At 38.3% G+C, this 19,578-nt stretch overlaps 2 protein-coding genes, 1 long non-coding RNA gene and 1 pseudogene across 3 annotated transcripts in view; 1 reads left to right on the top strand and 3 right to left on the bottom strand.

Annotated features, from left to right (window-relative positions):
* svopa (SV2 related protein a) overlaps positions 1-5,592 on the top strand; it is a 17,006-nt gene extending 11,414 nt beyond the window's left edge. The window contains exons 12-16 of the mRNA XM_088335883.1: positions 1,319-1,423; positions 1,899-2,010; positions 2,095-2,176; positions 3,036-3,125; positions 3,199-5,592. Of these exons, the coding sequence (XP_088192009.1) occupies positions 1,319-1,423; positions 1,899-2,010; positions 2,095-2,176; positions 3,036-3,125; positions 3,199-3,414 (605 nt within the window). The 3' untranslated portion in view covers positions 3,415-5,592. The remainder of the gene's footprint in view (positions 1-1,318; positions 1,424-1,898; positions 2,011-2,094; positions 2,177-3,035; positions 3,126-3,198) is intronic.
* LOC148365516 (D-amino-acid oxidase-like) lies at positions 4,623-19,578 on the bottom strand. The gene is made up of 11 exons (XM_088335888.1): positions 19,478-19,578; positions 17,027-17,222; positions 15,951-16,065; positions 13,995-14,071; positions 13,729-13,794; positions 11,309-11,363; positions 7,199-7,303; positions 7,047-7,123; positions 6,786-6,903; positions 4,882-4,980; positions 4,623-4,806 (listed from the first exon to the last, which is right to left on the bottom strand). The coding sequence occupies exons 1-11, from the start codon at positions 19,554-19,556 to the stop codon at positions 4,681-4,683; spliced, it is 1,113 nt and encodes a 370-aa protein (XP_088192014.1). The 5' UTR covers positions 19,557-19,578; the 3' UTR covers positions 4,623-4,680.
* Positions 8,723-9,948, bottom strand: LOC148365518 (general transcription factor II-I repeat domain-containing protein 2A-like; annotated as a pseudogene).
* LOC148365517 (uncharacterized) lies at positions 8,723-10,669 on the bottom strand. Its single transcript, XR_015850490.1, has 2 exons — positions 9,942-10,669; positions 8,723-9,145 (listed from the first exon to the last, which is right to left on the bottom strand). It is a non-coding gene; the product is annotated as an uncharacterized LOC148365517 (long non-coding RNA).

The following is a 19,578-nucleotide window of genomic DNA, read 5'->3' as shown; positions in this document are numbered from 1 at the left end:
AGGCTTATAAGAAAACCCTTCTCCAAAATAACTTTGGATGCTTCTTAAATCAATCATACAAACAAATGATCATTGTGTCAAGGCAAGTCATGTTTACTTGTATAGCGCTTAATCACAAGGAGTCTCAAAGTGCTACAGACTATTGCAATCTAAGGACTATTATTACACCATCCCCTGATCTAAAACCTACATGAGGGCAAGGAAAAACTCAAACCTTAACATGAGGAAAGCGAAGAAACCTTGAGAAGGGACCTCACTTGAGGTAATTCCCCGTCCAGGATGACCAGGCTGCAATGGATGTTGCAATAACAAACAAAAAAATCGAAGGCTTTGGAGAGGAACATAAGGGGAAATCATATCTGAAAGATATGAGGGAGCAAGTCCATGCATGATTTAGTACAATACCATTAAAACAATAATTTGTTAATCCATTAAAAAGGAGTGTAAGGAAGCGACTGTTCTCGCTAGACTCCGGAAGAAGAATGTGTATTGAATATGTATAAAATACATTTTTGCACTAAATAGTTTTATTTCCAAACAATAAAAATGTTAAAGGTAAAATAAAATGTATTTTTATTTTAATATTACTAATAAACCAATCAATTATTTAACAATAAATAACCAAACGACTAATCCTTTAAAACCAAAATCAGTTGATCGATGTGAATAATGTCACGGGTATGCAGTTTTACAGATAATATCAAAGTACATTTATTTAAATAACTGTATACTGTTCCGTATCATAGTTTTATGTAATTCAAAAACTGAACATTTTAATGAGTTCCCACTTACAAAAACAATACATGATTTTACTCGTTAATATTTTTCGTCTTTAATTCTATGCAAATAATAAGTTATACAACATCCCTCAAAATAGTTGACATTTTCCCATCACTGCTTGGCTTTAAAAAAAATATGAGGGGCTCACAGGTTGCTCGTGTGGGCTGTCTGGTGTTTGTAGACACCACATTTGTGACCCTCGATCAACAATCACTCCCTTATCACACCTTAGTAGAAGTGAAGCTGTAATATTGTACCCCCATCTTTAGTTTTATACTTAGAAACATATTTTATATTCGTAAGTTCAGTCACCTGCAATATATCCTTTACCTTTTTAAAAACTAATGTCACCTTTCTAAGTTGTGACTGAATCTGGAACCACAAAAAATCTGACCACTTTTGAAATGGCAGGTTTCTTTGAATTGATTTTTATTATTTTTTTGCTGTTGTTTTTAGTGGGTAAGCCATTATGATATGAAAACAGACATTATAATTGACTGATCCAAGCTATAAATGTGTTCTTTTTGTTATCCTCAAGTGTCCAAAGGCAATAAGATGGAGCTCAGATGTAGCTTGGAATGTAAATATTTGAACAGTGATGACTACAAAGACCTGTTGTGGACAACTCTATCTGAATTCCCAGGTAAAAAATAATGTTCTGCATTATTTTTAAGGGACAAGTGAGATCTGGTGCCAATGACGAGCTTATTTTTAAGGTTCTTTTTTTTGTTTTTTTCAAAAGTGTTTTTTAACATACCTATTTTTCATTTACCAGGCAATGCATTTAAAAACAAGTAAAATCTGATGAAAGACCTGCTCAACTTACATCCAGCAGATGCTCAATTTTAAGAAAAATGATTTTAATGACTGGCACTGTAGCACGTAGCAGCCCGGCAACGCGTAGGAAAATTCTGGCATCCCAGACTCACATTCTCGCCAATCACTCATTAGCTAGATACTGTCTCTGCAGCAGAGCAATTGAAATGGGTTTCAACTTACATCCAATCTGACTTGCAACCGGATGGTCAGAATCGATCCCGGCTGTACCTCGGATGTTACTTGTAATCTCTAAAGTTTTATCCATGAACTTATTGAGTTTTCTGATCGATGTTCTCCAGGACTTTTGGTGACGTTGTGGGCGATCGATCGCTTAGGAAGAAGGAAGACCATGGCCTTGTGCTTTTTGGTTTTCTCCTTGTGCATTATTCCACTATATGGCTGTGTGGGCAGGTAAAAGGGAAAACTTGGAAAAGTTTTATTTTTTGGGGGTGCAATTGTGTCATAAAGCCAACACCGCTTCTCATTTTGTTGCAGGGCATCCATGACAGTACTAATCTTCATTGCCAGAGCTTTCATCGCTGGAGGATTTCAGGCTGCCTATGTGTATACGCCAGAGGTTATTACATTGTTTATGTTGAATGTATAATGATAATAGCAGTGGCGGGCCATGCATTTACACCTGAGTCTTTAGTAGGCTGAATCAATCCGACCCTCAATAACTATTTGATGGCTATTAAACAGTTACTACAGCTAGAGCCGCAACGCATAAAAAAAGCATCAATAACCTCATAAAATTGCCTCATTTATAGGCTACCTCTTACTCACCAAAAATCCTTTATATTTGTGCACAAAATCCATCCTTCTTTCTTTCCTCAAGAAGATTTAAGTTACTGTCCTACAGATTCTGTGCGTTTCAGTTCTTTTCCATCACCATTGAAGCTAATGCTGAAAGTCAAGCCTGCCCTTTCGTATTTCTTGCATAAGCTTTTTTCTTCGATTTAGGGCTGAACAAGTCCTTTGAACAGAAGCAATGGACACTGTGATTTTTTTTCTTCAGGTTTTTGTTGTGCTACCTCTTTTATCGCCGCTTCATAGTTTATGAAACCAATGACGATTCCCAAAGCCTGCTCGCAGGCACGGGCCCTGACAACTTAAAATCTGATTGGCTAAACTAAAAGCTTCGACACTGATGTTAATTCTCAGCGCCTGCGATATGAAAACATACGTCAGGAAGCAGCATAACCAGGGGACAAGCAATGAAAGAAGGCTGGCAGACTATTTGGAATTATCTAATAAGTATTCATGGAAAAAATATAATAAACATCCTGATTCAAATCTTTTTTCCTCCTGCAGCGAAGGCCTTGCAGGCCCTGACGGCCCACCACAGGATAATAGTATTAGTTAGATTAGAAGCCAATCGAAATGGTGGTCAAGAGCGGAAAGAAGTTAATGAACATTTTTCTGGCCTACTGCAGGTTTATCCAACTGCTAACAGGGCTTTAGGCTTGGGAACAAGCAGCGGAATGGCAAGAGTTGGTGCCCTCATCACACCTTTTGTTGCACAGGTAACATTTGCTAAATTTGCCTCCTTTCACCAAAAAGACATGTAAAGATGTCCACCTATGCTTTCCTCTGCAGGTGCTATTGGAGTCATCCGTTTATTTGGCTCTCTCGGTTTATTGCTGCTGCTGTCTTCTCGCCGCCATTGCATCTTGCGCACTGCCAATCGAGACGACTGGACGAGGCCTGCAGGAATCCTCCCAGCGCCAGTGGGGCCAGGAGATGACGGGCCGAATCCCTTCCTCACAAGACACTGGGCCGATCCCGCACTCCAGTTCTGGCTCTCAGGGCTGAGCCTCATTGGATAGTCTTGTAATGAAGAACGAATGAAAACAAAAAAAATGAAGTTGCGGCCGCTTTCCATGTGCATCTTGCGTCTCATCTACAGTCGAGGCACTGAGTTAACTTCAGTTGGGAAGAACGCACAAAATTTCATATCTCTGCACTTACCTACAGCTACTATTGCCATCAATTTTGAACCTGGTCATTTCGACAAAATTGCTGAAATGCAACCACCATGACTGAAGAATATGTTAGGGCTAGCAAAGTCTCAGAAAATTTAAGAGGAAAACCAGCAGGTGTGAATCTTTGTTTTGCGATGCAAATAAAAAGAAAAAAAGAGCTGTAGTTTTAAGTGTTACAATGTAATAACTTACTTAAACTTCAGTATGTGTAACTCAAAAAGCCTTAAAAAAAATCAAATATGTTCTTTACCAGGAAAACCCCTGCTTTTGTTGTGTTAGTACTCACTAAAGTGTCATCTTAGCTTTGAAAACAGACACATAATAAATAGCCAATTATCATCACAATAAGGGTGCCCAAGCATGACTTAAGATGTCAACACCAGTTTGTTTTTAATGGACAAGGCAATTCAAATAACAATCAATTCATGCCAAAATTATTTTTAACTATGGCAATGGTGAAATGATTAATACTGTCCAAGTTAAAACTAACTCAACAGCCATAGCTCATTTAACATTAAACTTTGAGTTGAAGCTTTAACTCTCGATGGCACTTAATTGAAACATATTGTTTGTGAAGTCTGCGATATTTTCAAATTATGAACGTGCGCTTCACTAAAAAATACATGATTGGATTCAATGGCAGAACTACTTAAATTCAATTTCAATTCCGGACAACCTTTAATGTTTACAATCTTACGTCATAAGTCAGTTTATTTAAAGTACGCAGATGTTCTAACTCATCAAGTTCTTTTTTAAATTTCTATAGAAAATGTGATGTAAAGAATGATGTATTTTTGCACCTTATGAGCTATGCTTCATTTGAAAAAGAGCTGCTGATCGTTACAGTATTCCTGGTACAGCACATTAAATATTGTGAACACAAAATTATGTGAATGTTCTACATTGTGGCAGTAAATCTTTGTAAAACAAATGAGTGAAACCATTCATTAGCATGATTTGTAAATTCTATAGTGTTTTTTTTTGTTTAAAATTACGATTTGTTTCAGTTATTTAACCGTGAATAACATCAGCCCCGTGTTTATCACCAAAAAAGGACATTTTAATATCATGATTTGATGACAAAAAAAAAAACACTTCACAGGTTAGCTTTTGGTCCTTTCCCCTTTTGTTCCACAATCTGACCAAATAGCCTGGCGGCTTCCTGTCCACAGCCTCTGCTAATAGTCATCCCAAAACCTCCATGGCCGTAGTTATGAATAACCTGCAAGACAATCACAGTCACTCAGAAATGTTGAAAGATATTTTGAGTTATGATCAAACATTTTGAACAATTCACCTCAACTGTGGTGGTACCACACAATATAGTCTCTCGTTCCAGCCTGACTTTACTCCGAGCTGGCCTCAGGCCAGTCCAGTCATCCACTATCTTGGCATGCTGCAGTCAGTAAAAACAAAAACGCAGACATAATGCAAAATTAACCGAAATGACACATTAAGATAGATACGGGAAGGAAACGAGAGAAGAACTTGCAAATAATCAAGCCAGCTGAAACAAAATGGATGACATATGACATTGCGACTAAATAGAAGTAATGTTGCCATGGTGAGGCAGCCTCGGAGATTCTGGAACTCTAATTCATAAGACAGTGTTCAGTGCAATGACAAGATTACCGTAATTTCTGCACTAAATGGCAAAATGGATTATAAGGCGCACCCCCCAAAATACTCTTTTGTCATATATTTTTATACATAAGGCGCACCAGACTTTAAGGTGCAGGAAATTGGGACTACGGTAAAAACTGCCATGTTACCATTGGGCTCTTTATACATTAATGGTATATATGGTGGTGTGGTGTATCCCTGGATTTTCACAAAGAAAAGTTTTCCATCTGCCGCAGGGATGTCGAACTTTTGGACTGGCGTGACGTCATCCACTCCGCTACAAGCACCCCTAGGGCATCATGTTAATCTGTTAATAAACAACGTGGTAGACTGCTGGAAGTGTGAATTTCCCTACGGGGATGAATAAAGTATCTATCTATCTATCTATCTATCTATATAGTGCCATGAGAAATCAATCGACACCAAGCATCAGTGATTAGAATTGGAAAAGATTGTTTATAATTAAAACGAGCTTGGAAAGGTGACACATGAAAAGGCATTAGACCAGGGGTGACAAACAGGCGGCCGCGGGCCGGATCAGGCCCGCTAAGGCATTGAATCCGGCCTGCGAGACAACGCTCAGGGGTGCGCATGAGAAAAACGAGCTGCAGGTTGAAATATGTCCACTTGATGTTGCCAAAGCCAGGTGCCTCCTACAAAGACGCTCTCTCTCTCTCTCTCTCTCTCTCTCTCTCTCTCTCTCTCTCTCTCTCTCTCTCTCTCTCTGTTCCTCTTTGGCTCTTTCTCTATTTCTCTCTTTCAATTACCCTTTCGATTTCTTTCTTTCTCTTTCTTTCCCCCTCTCCCATTATTTTTCTTTGTATCTCTTGTTTCTCACATTCTCTCTATCTCTTGTTTTTTCTCTCTCTCACTGTTTCTCCAATTCTATCTTTCCTTGTCCCACGCTTTCTCTTTTTCTCTCCCTCTCTTTCTCTTATTTCTTTTTTTCTTTGTCCTCAATCTACAAGTTCGCCCCTCGAGAGAAAGTTTGTTCTATTGTGTGGCCCTTGAGTTAAAATGAGTTTGACACCCCTGCATTAGACATTATCTCATGATCACACTATTTGTACTCACGGTGCCAGAAATACTAATTTGCCTAGTGCATTCTGACAGGTAAAACAGTTTTTCCACATCTTCACCTCTGCATCAATGACCACTCAGTTCAATATGTATACGAACATAAAGAGCTTGCGTAGTATTTTGTTGAAAGACTTTCTATTTTCTCTCTTATCATTGTTATTGGGCACCGTGAGCAAAAAATAGTGTGATAATGAGACAAACTACAATAGCTTTTAGTATTACATCTGTACCACTGGTGAGCTAGTGGAAGAGTGTTGACCCCTCACCACCACGACCCGGGTTTGAATCCCGTTACAAACAATGTATTTTGCAATTTGGTCCAGGATGATTAATAATCTATCATTGCCCAATTATCGCTCGAATAAGGAAGTACACCATCAAACCTACTTGTTTAATGCAGTACATAAGGCGCACTGGGTTATAAGGCGCAGTTTCAAAATTCTGGCCAATATGGGGTTTTTAGGTACGCTTTATAGTCCAGAAAATACTCTATATTACCCTCAGACTAGGTTCGAGCTGGCAAGCCTTCTCCCACATGTTCTTGTGATCGGTGGAATCATTTCTGTCGTTCCAGTTTCCCAACTGAAACACCCCGCCCACTGACACAAGACGACTCCTGCAGACAAAAATATGTGAAAACACAGCAGAAAACAACACAAAGGGTTCACTTTTTTTCTGTGTATAAATTGAGTGTTAGGCCCTTGTCACATGTAATTTGAGAGTGGAAAGAGATTTTCATTGTCAGGTCACTTAAAATACCCTGGAATGATGTAAGGTGAGTTGTATATGCCCTCAGTGTGGGTTAAAACCCAATGCTTCAACCATGGGGCCTCCACCTAGAAAATAGGAATATGGAGGATTACAAACATTTTACATTGTACCCAGATGAAAGGTTCAATGATTTTTCTTACCTTTATTATTTGTCCCCGTGCTGGTTGAAGCTCAGTGTCTGGTTGAAGTTCTCCGGCTCGCACCCCAGCACAGTTTACTATCACATCTGCACCCTTTTTGCACAACTAAAAGCAGAGAAGCATTAAAATATACTGTAAATACATAAATAAATAACAGAAAACTGGAAATTATACAATTAAAGTAGGAAATGTAGACAAATGGATTTAATGTATTTGACCCCTCCATTCATTTTTTTTTTTTTTTTTTTTAGTCTGAAATCTGCTAACAGGGGCAGCACGGCGGCGCAGTGGTTAGCGCTTGTGCGGCACAGTTCATTTCATGGGAACCTGTTGTGGGTTCAAATCCAGCTCCAGACTTCCTGTGCGGAGTTTGTATGTTCTCCCCGTGCTTGCGTGGGTTTCCTCCGGGCACTCCGGTTTCCTCCCACGTTCCAAAAACATGCATTTCAGGTGAATTGGCCGGTCCAAAATTGTCCCTAGGTGTGAATGAGCGAATGAGATGTTTGTCCCTGTGTGCCCTGCGATTGACTGGCAACCAGTTCAGGGTGTCCCCTGCCCACTGCCCGGAGATGGCTGGGATGGGCTCCAGCCCCCCCGCAACCCTAATGAGGATAGGCGGTACGGCAAATGAGATGAGATGAATCTGCTAACTGCACATACTCAATGTTTTAAATAAAGGTTGTTTAACTCTTACATTATTTTATGTTATTTTACATTACGGTATTTTTCTAACATTTGGCTGCAAAATATATATATAGAGTGAAATAAATTTTAAAATGTAAAAAAATCTGAGAAAACTATAAATACACAGAATCGTTTTTATTACAAAGGTGTGGGCCAGGGCAGGGAATCAAATTAAAGTATTTGTATCCTCATCCTCGAAACACATAACAAAAGCAACACTACTCTTCATTTAAGTTAGTACCCCTTTTTGCGCAATGCAAAAATTGAAATCTTGATCCACTGGCATATAAGTTATTTTATTTAAAGGTTATATTTACTTGTTACAATCTAAATTATTGCATTTCAACTAGTGTGCCATTTGACCTTGTCTAGTGTGCTTCAGGAAGTTGCCCAATGTTGCCATTGTTCAGTATAAAATATTTGCTTTCTTGCAGGCTAGTAAATGTAAACTCATTCACATCAGTAGGTGGCAGCAAATAAATCAATGTTTCTTTGTAGATAATAATTTTCTGCTTGCGAGGTATTTCAGGGGTAGATATTTAATACCATATTTTGTTTAATGAAGCTGTTTAGTTAGTGCCTAAAAAGAATGAAGTAAAAAAAAAATCTTGCACATAAATTCAAAACTTTATACCAGGGGTGGGCAATTAATTTTTATCAGGGGCCGCATGAGAAACCTGAATTGTGTCAGAGGGCCACCAACTTTCTTTCATTGTAAAATGCTCAAATTAAATATTTTGAATAGCTGATGCTGATAATCAGAAGAATATAGCACTCTGTAAATATTTATATTAGGCTATGTGAAATTGTGGTGTATTGGTTAAATAAGAAAAACAATCATTGAACCAGTGCAATTTATTTTTAACTTGTTAATTTCCACAAACAATAACTTGTAACGTTCTCCACCTCATGTTACCTCTTCAGTGAGAATAATCCAGTCTGTTCTGGGCTTGAACAAGGGCATTGGAATCTGGCGGAATGTCTGAAGTGGCTATGCGAAGGACAGCTGAGAGGTGGTCAACAGTCATAGAGGATCTATGTTTGGATTTATTAAACTTCATAACTGAGAATGTCTGTTCACAATGATAGGTAGATCCAAAGAGGACTAGGATCCTCTGAGCATGCTTCCTCAGGTGTGGAAAGTTCTCCTCTTTGAGGGAGTAAAAATCCAGCAGTGAGACTGACTTGAAGTGATCTGCCAAAAGTGTGTCAGACTGCAGATCTATGAGTTCCATCTGAACTTCACTTGGGGCATCATCCACACTGCAGTTGAAGGGAGAAGAGACCATGTGCATTTCACTCTCAAGAGTTTTGAAATCGCCTTGAAAACTCTGCATGCAATGTTTCTAACATGGTTGAGTACTTTTGGAGGTGATCGCCTGATCTTTTGGCTTCCTTAAGTGTTGGCAAGTGGGTCAGAATGTTGTCCTTCACTTGGCTTGAGAGAAGCTACAGTTTTCTCATAAAAGCCTTCACTGCACTGTACATCTCATGCACAAAAAGGCCCTTGCTCTGCAGTTTGACATTAAGTTCGTTCATTAGTGCGGTCACATCCACAGTGAATCCGAGGTCTGCCAACCAGTCTTCATCTGAAAGTTCTGAGACGTCATGACCTTTCTGAACACAGAACTCCTGAATCTGGTTTCTCAGGTCCCAGACACTTTTCAGAATTTTGCCAAGGCTGAGCCACCTAACAGTGCAGTGATAGCTTATGTCACCATATTCAGCCTCATTTTCCTCCAACAAAGCAACAAACTGTCTGTGATTTAAAGCTCTCGCTCTGATGAAGTTAACTATTTTAGTGACAGAATCAACAACATGTTTCATTTTTAACACTGTCTTACACAACACTTCCTGATGTATGATACAATGCAAAAATGTCAATTTCTGATCAGGGTTCATTTCTGTCACTTTATCCTGCATTCTCTTTAAAAGTCCAACATTTTTCCCGGCCAGATTTGGACAACCATCTGTTGTCACACCTGCAAGCTTGTTCCATTTCAGTTCTAACATGTCCATACATCCATACATGCATTTACCTCTCTGAACAAGTCATTACCTGTGGTTGTCCCTTTTATTGACTGCAAGGATGCCAACTCCTCCGTGATTTGAAAGTCTGCGGTTATCCCACGTAAGAAGATGAGCAGCTGGGCGGTGTCACGTACATCGCAGCTCTCATTCAAAGCCAGAGAAAAAAAGTCAAAGTCCGCCGCTCTTTTCCTCAGCTGAAGCTCTAAATTTCCCGTGATTTCCTCAATCCGCCTCGTTACAGTGCGTCGGGAGAGTGAAACGTTCTCAAACGCGCCCTTTTTTTCTGGGCACATCAGCTCAGCAGAGTCCAATAAACACTCCTTAATAAACTCTTCGTCGGAAAATGCCCTACTTTTTCTGGCGATTTTATGAGAAATTACATAACTTGTCCTGACGGCTGCATCTCTGGAAGTGTGAAGTTTAGTGAAAAATCCTTGTTGGGTTTGTAGTTTTGCTAGCAATGCATCAGACTCCCTTGCACGCTCTTCACCAGACAGGTTTCTGTATTCATCTTCATGCTTGGTCGTGTAGTGGCGATTCAAATTATATTCTTTAAACACAGCAACCTGTGTACCACAGACTAAGCACACTGCTTTACCTTTAATTTCTGTAAAGAAATATTTGGCAGCCCATGTCTTGTTGAAAATACGGCATTCGTTATCAACTTTTCTTTTCTTGGGGTGTGCCGACATCTTGAGGGTACCCTGGCGAACAGTATCACCTTCACTCACTCAAGTGAATACGCGCGTGAAGGCGCTACGTCTATGACGTGTATATGTAGTCAAAATAAAATTTCAAAATAAAAGTTTAATTTTTTTTTTTTTATGGTGTTTATGATTGGTCTTACGCGGGCCGGACAGGGACGTACAAAGGGCCGGATGTGGCCCGCGGGCCGTAATTTGCCCAGGTCTGCTTTATACTGTCAATTAAGGCAAGATGATAATTTCTTTTTTAAAAACTGGTGCCAGAAATTTTCGACAAACGGTGTGCTTCAAGATTTTTGATGAAAATGTTTGCTTTGTCTCGAAATATGTTGAGAAACACTGCTCCAGATTAAATAATGTTTTTTGGGTCATTTTGTGTATAATTTTATTATTTTCCACATTCTAATATAATTAAACTCTATTAAAAACAAATATTATTATTATTATTATTTTTTAACTTAATTTGATTGTTTGTAGTGTTTTTTTGTGGGATATTAAGATTGACACTTTGAGTATCCCAATAATGCAAATGTCGATTGTTTTGTTCATCTGGCTAGACAGTCAACATGCGTTCAAATGGTATTGATTTTTGTGCCACTATCTGTTGTCATTTAGAGTCACAATTGTCCACAGTGTGAAGAAAAATCAAGTTTGTGGAAGTTTGTGTGGAAAGACTGTTTATAGAGCTAACCTCAGTGAAGGAACTGATTTTCGTGTGATGAAACTTCACACCCCGTTTTGCCAACCTGTGGAAGACACCAAAAGTAGTCTTTATACGAGAACGCATGCCAATCAGAAGTGAAATCTTAAGCCCAAGCATGGCCCGGGTCTGGGCCTAAAATGTCAATCATTTTGTTGGAGTTCAGGCCTGGCCGTGCTTCTTTCTCGATTTTTTTTTTTAAATTATACACCCGTCATTGTTTTTTGTTTCTTTTTTCTTTGTGGAGGATCAAGAGTCTAGACCCAGAGAAACGCGCGTGCGCTGCTGTGAGGTAGAGTCGGAAAAAACGCCCCTTCTTCTCACTGATCCTCACCAATAATATATGAAATGTCAGGCTTGCTCCGGGCTAGGTCCCTCAAATCAAGCTAATTGCTCTGGGTCAGGCTGCGTCGAGCTTTAATACCCATGAGGTCGAGCTGGATTTTTTTTTCAGGTCAGTTCTTGCCTCTAATGCCAACTACAATGCATCTGGATGTACGGAATGCGTTGCATTCTGCAGTATAAAAAATACACAGCTAGTGCAGCTAGGCTAAATATCTCTCCAACCTTTTTGAAAGTGAGGGCTACTTTAGGTTACTGATTAGCATGAAAGGCTACCATTTTTATTTATATTTCTAAAATAACTTGTGTTTTTACTGTTATGCTAACTTGCTACTATGTTATTACCAGGTTGCAATTATTAGAAGTCAAAGGTGGGGTGCTTAGTTTGAGGTGTCCTTAAAAAGTTTAAAGTTGAATATTTTCTCTATTAAGTATGTGTTAACAATGCCAAACTAAGATCTTAGGCTTTGTTTTCCATTGCACCTATCTGCTTTCATCATACTTTAAACAACCGGTTCGGGGCACAAATCTCCAAAAAGATAAAAAGAAGAGTTTAATCGAGCCCGTCTAAAAAAATCCAGGCAAATCATGTGTTACTCTTCTGCCATCTCCTGGCTCAAAGATATTATTTGAAATGCTGCACCCCACCGTAAAGTCAACCACTTAAACATCCATCCATCCATTATCTGCACCGCTAATCCTCAGAAGGGTCGCAGGGGTGCTGGAGCCCATCGCAGCTGTCTTCGGACAGTGGGCAGGGGACACCCTGAACTAGTTACCAGCCAATCACAGGCACACACGGACAAACAACTCACTCCCTCATTCTCACCTAATAATAATTTGGACCGGCTAATTGTTTTTACGAATGTGGGAGGAAACCAGAGTGCCTGGAGGAAACTCACTCAACACAGGGTGAACATGCAAACTCCACACAAGTAGGTTTGATCTCATGACCTCAGAACTGTGCCACACATGCGCTAACCACTGCGCTGCCGTGCTGCCCCTCAATAAAACATGTTAGTTAGAAATCACATTTACTACAAAATTGCAGTGACCCCAGTCAGTGGTGAGCCATTTTCAGTACCTGTCTGCGGACTACTCATGTGTTCTTAAGGGGTTACCTGGTGCCCACAGGCAACACATTGAAAAACCCTAAACTACAGTAAAGGGAATTCAACCGAATAATTTGGTTTAAATCACAGAGGTCAAACTCAGTTTGGCTCTGAGGCCAAATCCAGATTTCTGTTCTGAGGTGTGTAGGATGAGTAAAAGAATGTCAACTCTGAATGTTAAGCTTTGTTTTTCAGTATTACGCGTTACAATTCAGCCTACATTACTAACCTTTCCTACATATTATAATCACAGATGACGTGTTTTTTTTTCTAGACTCACAAACAAACAATGGGGAAAAAGAGTTTCATGTTTGGCATTGAATGTGTTTACTGGTTTATTTTAACAGTTGAATGAATGCAGTTTTACACTTGAACCAACTCAGGATGCTGTAAAAACTCAACACTTCTCTCTAGTAGCCAGAGAGAGAGCATTGAAAAAATGTTAATAATAATACCTTGAATGGAAATGACCTCTAAATTACGTTCTTTTTTGGCATATTCAGTAATTACCGGCGGGCCAGCTTGAATCATCCACTAGGCTGGATCCACCCCTATGTGTGACACAGCTTTCTCAAACATATAGATTTCATTCATCTCAGAAGGTGGCCATATTGCAACATGTTCACCTTTTGTCCGAGGTTGTTTGACGTTCACTAACCGAGCTTTGATCGGTCGTTACCTCCGAGCAACTATGATGTAATTTTTCTTTAAATAGTAATGTGCAAAACGGTGCCACATTCCGTAGTACAATTTTCTATGCTCCATTAACTTGACTTTCTAGAAAGTTGTCAGTCATTTACTCTATAATCGATTTATTTGAGTTTCTTATCTGTACATGTGTTATTGGTTTAACATTTGACCATATTACCAGCTACTACGGAAGACCTTTGCCTGGTTCAACTCAAATTCCGATTTAGAGAGAAAAAAAGCACAGATATCTTATTCACTTCAACTCACCAGTTCATCAGCCAAGGTAAGTATGTTTTACCTTCCAATATGAGACCAGTGTTGAACCACCCGTAACTAAAACAAGAAAAAAAGGTACATTATAAAAGAAGAAAGTGTATTATATTATATTATATATGTATATAATCTGAATCATTCATTAAAAAAATGTTGTATCAATGTCTTGGAACCCTCTTCAGGAAATGCCAATTGTTCTGTAACACATTACAGTTGTGCTTTTATGTGTTTTATGCGTTATATGTTTTATGTGTTTCTACCTGTAGCCAGGAAACAAGTTCAGCTCTCGCTCTGTAAGTTGTCTGAAGCCTAGGACTATGTCTTTAAATGTCGGGTCCTGCCCACAAAAACAGCGCAGGTGAGGTCAGACTTTGTGGCCACATTGTGGTCTAATGCATGATAATGTTTTAAACCGCTTCATAAAATCACAATTGTTTTATGACTGTTGCTGACGGTGTATTCATTCATTTTACAGTGTGAGACCAGTTTGTGAATAGATACTCAATGAGTTTATTTTACCTAAAGGCATTGGCGTGCAAAGAGGTGCTTTCCCATGTATACAATATAACATAAATATAAACTACTTTATAAATCCCGATTGGTGTGCGTGTGTGTGTGTGACGCTTATAGGCTCCAAAATGGCTGAACCAATTTTCGTGAAAATGTGCAGTTGCACTCGGTGTGTCTTTAGCTAGGTTCTGTGTCAAAGCACCCCCAAAAATACCAACAAAACTTATAAAAATCTGCCTTAGCTTACAAGTGGCTCTGAAGGTGCACGCGGCCGTGCTCTTTGGCACTCCCTAGTGGCTACCTGGCGTTTTTTTAACAAACCACAGCCCCAACAACCTTGCCCAAGTAGAAAGCCCGGCAAAGCTAAGCCATTATGCTTGTACTGTATATATAGCCATTATGCTTGTATATATATATATATATATATATATATATATATATATATGCCCAAAATTAGTGAGTGTGTGAAAGAATAGAGCTTTTCTTTATTGATGAATTGATCAATGCGTACTTTGTCAGTGATAACCATAAAGACAAGATATCATACCTGTCAACCTCAGCCAATTACTCATTAATAACTACAATTCTTCTTATTGAGCGGTAATAAACCTTACAAACACGAAGCAGCAGATATTTACTCAAAGCAAGACGGACTATGTCAAATTAAAAAAAAAAAACTTGTGTAAACAAGTGTATTTTATTGAACAAATAAGCAGTATAGACAATTATTTTAGCATCTTTCTTAGTTCTTTCCCTACTTGCAGTAAATTAAGTGTTGCTTATTATATGCAGCAGAATAAACATTATAGCCAAAATAGGAAAGACAAGACCTACATAATTATAAATGATTAAACAAAATGTATAAAATACAGGGAAAATATATAAATTAACAGGTATTATATATTGTTAATAGCACCATAAAACTGACATATAAAATGTCTATATTATCATGGACCTATTTGTTATGTTAAAATATGCCACTTCTAAATGTTATAAAAGCTACAATACTTAATTTCACACATGCCTTGGCCAAAAATATATATACCTTCTTATGAAATGGCATTATTTGGGTGTACACAATAAGCGAAAAGAAATACTAATTAAAATAATGATAAACAATTTGTAAACGGAGAAGGGAAACTATATAAAGCAGGATTGTATGCATTTTATTGTAAACATAAACCAGTTGTGGTCATTTCTATCTTTCTTTGTTCCTTTATTCCTTCCCTCCATCCATCCTTCCCTCCTTTTTAGTTTCTTCTTATTGTATTTCATGTTTTGGCTTTGAATTGGTTATCAGTTTAGGAGGAGTAAAAAAAATAAACCTTGTCCTATGACTCCCAGTTGCCTCGGTGACTTGTCAAATTTGGGCTCCATTCATGCTTTTTTAGGGACCCAAAGAGCCATCTGATACTACAGTGAACTGATGTATCTCACCCAAGTCTGTGATCAAACTCTGTGTTTTCAGGGTGACGCAACAGAGAAGTCAAGGTTAGATTCAACGTATGTTCAACATCCTTTATGAAACTGAACCATTCTACTCAAGGGTCAGAAGTGCAACTTTTCTGAAAAAAAACATATCAATCATGACTGACCAAAGTAAGCTGTTACATCACATGTTCAACTTTCCTACTTAAACTTGAATAACAACCAGATCGTAGGTTTTTGGTTGATATTGTTATTCTCATATGCGATGCTTTACTCACCGGCATTGGCTTTGTGCAGAGGTTGTAACCTGATTGGAGGAATAGACCCATTTCGACACACTCGGGTGAACGGAGACAGCTCACCATGTAGTCAAAGGACTGTTTCAACCATTCCCTGAATCAAAAGAGAATAAAAAAAGACTGTGAAGGATAAAAATACTCATAAAAATAATTATCGTATTTCCCGCGCTATAAGGCGCACTGGATTATAAGGCACACACCCCCAAAAAGTAGTCTTTTGTCATATATTTGTCATTCATAAGGCGCACCGGATTATAAATTTTATGAAATTTGGACAACAGTAAGAGCTACGCGTAACAATTTGGCTCATAATACACTACATTACAAACTTATGGCATATCATAGTTAAATGAGGGGTTAGCAACCCATGCGTCTCTTTAGCACAAGCAAGTGTCTCCCTGGCACTTTACCAAAAATAATTACAAATTGAAAAAGATACAGGAGGGAAATATAGTTTGTTTGAATATGGTTTCTGTAGGAGGACAAACATGACACAAGCACTTTTAACAGTTTTCAATGCTGTAAAAATACGTAAAATACATTTTACATTTCAATTTGGGGTGTACTTGTGGTCTTCTTTCCCGTGTCCCCTGTGTGAGAGCCAGCTGTGTCACCCAAGCCCCGTTCCTTTTAAAGGGTGTGCCTCCTGTGTGTGATCTGCCATGGACTCCAAATTAAAAAGAGAGAAATAATTGCACAAAATTCAAACTTAAATTGTATTGATGTGATTGTATTTACTTTACCTTTTCAAAAGGTTGCCATTTTATTTTTATGAATGCATGCTGCGTTTTACTGCACTCTTTTTGTTGCTCAGATAAGGGATATAATATGCACCTTTGTTGTCAGTGATGGTTGTCGATTGATAAATCATTGATGAAACACGAGAGTATACTGTAAAAGTAGTAACGCACGCCTATATTAACCCTTTGCATTTACGATCTCATATTCGGTGGTAAAAATGGCACACCAGTTTATAAGGCACACTTTTAGATTTGTGGCCAATGTGGGGTTTTAGGTGCCCGTAGAGTCCAGAAAATAGAGTTTAATACTGATACCTCTCCTGAAGATTCCCTTTGTCATCTAGATAGGGCTGCCAAAGGCCTGCTGCTCCATCGCTAGTCGTAAGCGGGGTGAATCGGTCGGCATACACTTCAATGATGAGCGGTGTGACAATGGAATGGTATTGCTCGTAGATGCACTGTGCTGTACTCAGTCCAATGACTCCAGCGCCTATTATGGCCACATGCATCTCTGAAGTAACAGAAGAGAAAAGTTACAGTGGAATTGTGACATTTAAGTCACATAATAGCGTTTTTTCCATGAGATAGATGACTCTCTAAACGGGACACCACCGTACTGTATATTCCTGCCTGAAAGAAAAATCTCAAATTATCAATCAATCTAATATGCTATTTGATCAGTGAGATGCAGTATTCATACACCTTTTTCACGGCCAAATTCAAACAATTTTCAAGGACTTTCAAAGCCAATTTTCCAACTTCTCTAGCACCATTTTAATTTCAAATCTAGCGGGTGCATTTACGAAGACATGTGGTTTCTTTCTATTCTATTCTATTCTCTCCAGTTTACGTCCCCCTCTATTTTTGTCCAGTTCATTATCGGTTTTCAGTTTCGTTCCCGTCTATTTTTGTCCTGTTTATTATTCTCTCCAGTTTTCTTCCCGTACAGTTTGTCCTGTTTATTTTCGATTTCCTGTTTCATTATCAATCCTGTCTGTACCGTCCAGCCCGGTATCGACCCCATCTGTCTGATATCTACTTGGGCAACTGGTATCGATCTCGTCGGCCTCTGGCTTCCTATCATTTCATGCCAGACTGCTGCCTAACGTGCATGACTCCCCATTTCCCGTAAAATAAAAGGCTTGTGTGAGAAACGTCATGCGTTTGGGTCCTGATCCGTTTCTGGTTCTTGACAATAGGTGTTGGGTAAAAATGATTGTAATAGGTGGCTTACATTTTCAGTTACAGGAAGTCCATCCAATTTTCAATTTACCTATGGGAAACACTACCTTGTTGTCTTTTTTTCTTTTACTTACAAGACAATAGAAATGATGTTCCAAAGTCTAAAAAATAAGATATATGACAGTACAGTACACCAATTACTTGTTTCTTGATTTATTTCCCTTAACTTTATTTTTATTTTACTTGTATTTTATATTTATTAAAGGGACAGTGTGTATTATTTGACTTCTAGATGTTGTTGTATGCTGCAGGGCAACTGAAAAAGAGTGCTAAAACCTCAAGGAAGAATACACACTACAAAGACTCAAGATTTGACCAATATGCGTCATTTTACCTCTCATTCTTTTTTGCAGTTTTTTAGCGGTTTTAAGGTGCCGGTAGCAGCAGGATGACAGAAAAATCTGTCAGCTGAATTGTAAATAGTTATAAGTTCTTGTATTTTATAGTTCATTTATAACAACAAGTTCATCATTTAAATTTATATTTTGTTATTTTGCTTTTTTCAGGGATTCCGTGTTTCACTTTAAATTTGTCAAACTTTCAAAAAGCTATATTTGTTTGTTATGTGTTCGTTTTCTGTAATTTGAAGTCATTAATTTTTCTTTTGCCAATTTAGGGGCTTTTCACTTTACATTTGTTATGTCTAAAAAACTAAAAGTTTATTCTTGTAATTTATATGTTGTTGTTGCTTTGAGAGGTCTTCATTGACTTGAAAATCGCTCTATAAATGCAGACCATTTACCATCTACCATTTGGATTGAAGAGTAATTCAATTTAATTTAGATTTTGTTGTGTCGTGTGCTTTTCCAGAGATTCCGTGTTTGAAAGTTCACAATAGAATGAAAAAGTCCATCATAATGTAGTAGTATTGTAAAATGCATTCAAACAATACTATTAATCACAAATTCATTGGGTGCACAATGTTACGTAATGATTGGTAATTAAAGCAACAAAAACAATCTGAAGAGACGTTTGGGAGCCTGTTCTCTAAAAAGAGACAGAATTCCCATCACTACTGGAAAGTGAATGAATCAATAAATGAATAACTTGTGTGTATATATAATCAAATAATTGAAGCAAAATTACACAAGGTTAGAAAGATATTAGAGACTGTGAGTTGAGTTTGACAAGAGCAAACACTCTGAAAGTATTACAGAAATAAAAGCCGATAAATATTTAACGTGTAAACAAATGCAAAGATGGGTAAAGGGAATCCATCGTGACATAACCGCTGCTAAATAAACAACGCGCACTACAATTCTGACCAAATGTACATAGTCGCTCTTTTAGTGTCAACATTGCACCAGCACACCACGCAATACGTTACACTTGTATGTTTACAAAAAAAATGCAATGGAATGAAACTTTTATTTAGTTTACCAAGTTTGCAACCTGAATAAACAGGCCTTATAGCATTCCTACTCGAAAGTACCCAAGGGCTAAAGGTTGCATTCTGCACAGAGCTGAACACTTGACAAAAATCGTTCAGAGTGCTACTGTAGAACCAAAAATGAGTAACTGTACCGTCAGTGTAGAGGAAGGTCGACGGACGTGAGTGAATACAAAGTTGCTCAGCTGTCACACGAGGGGTGGAGAAGCCCATACATATGACTCGTGGGCCTCCA

This window comes from Urocampus carinirostris, chromosome 5 (genome assembly GCF_059441175.1).
Source record: "Urocampus carinirostris isolate Australia breed hairy pipefish chromosome 5, RoL_Ucar_1.0, whole genome shotgun sequence".
NCBI lineage: Eukaryota > Metazoa > Chordata > Actinopteri > Syngnathiformes > Syngnathidae > Urocampus > Urocampus carinirostris.
The sequence above is the reverse complement of the archived record's forward strand: the minus strand, read 5'-3'. Positions and strand labels throughout refer to the sequence as shown.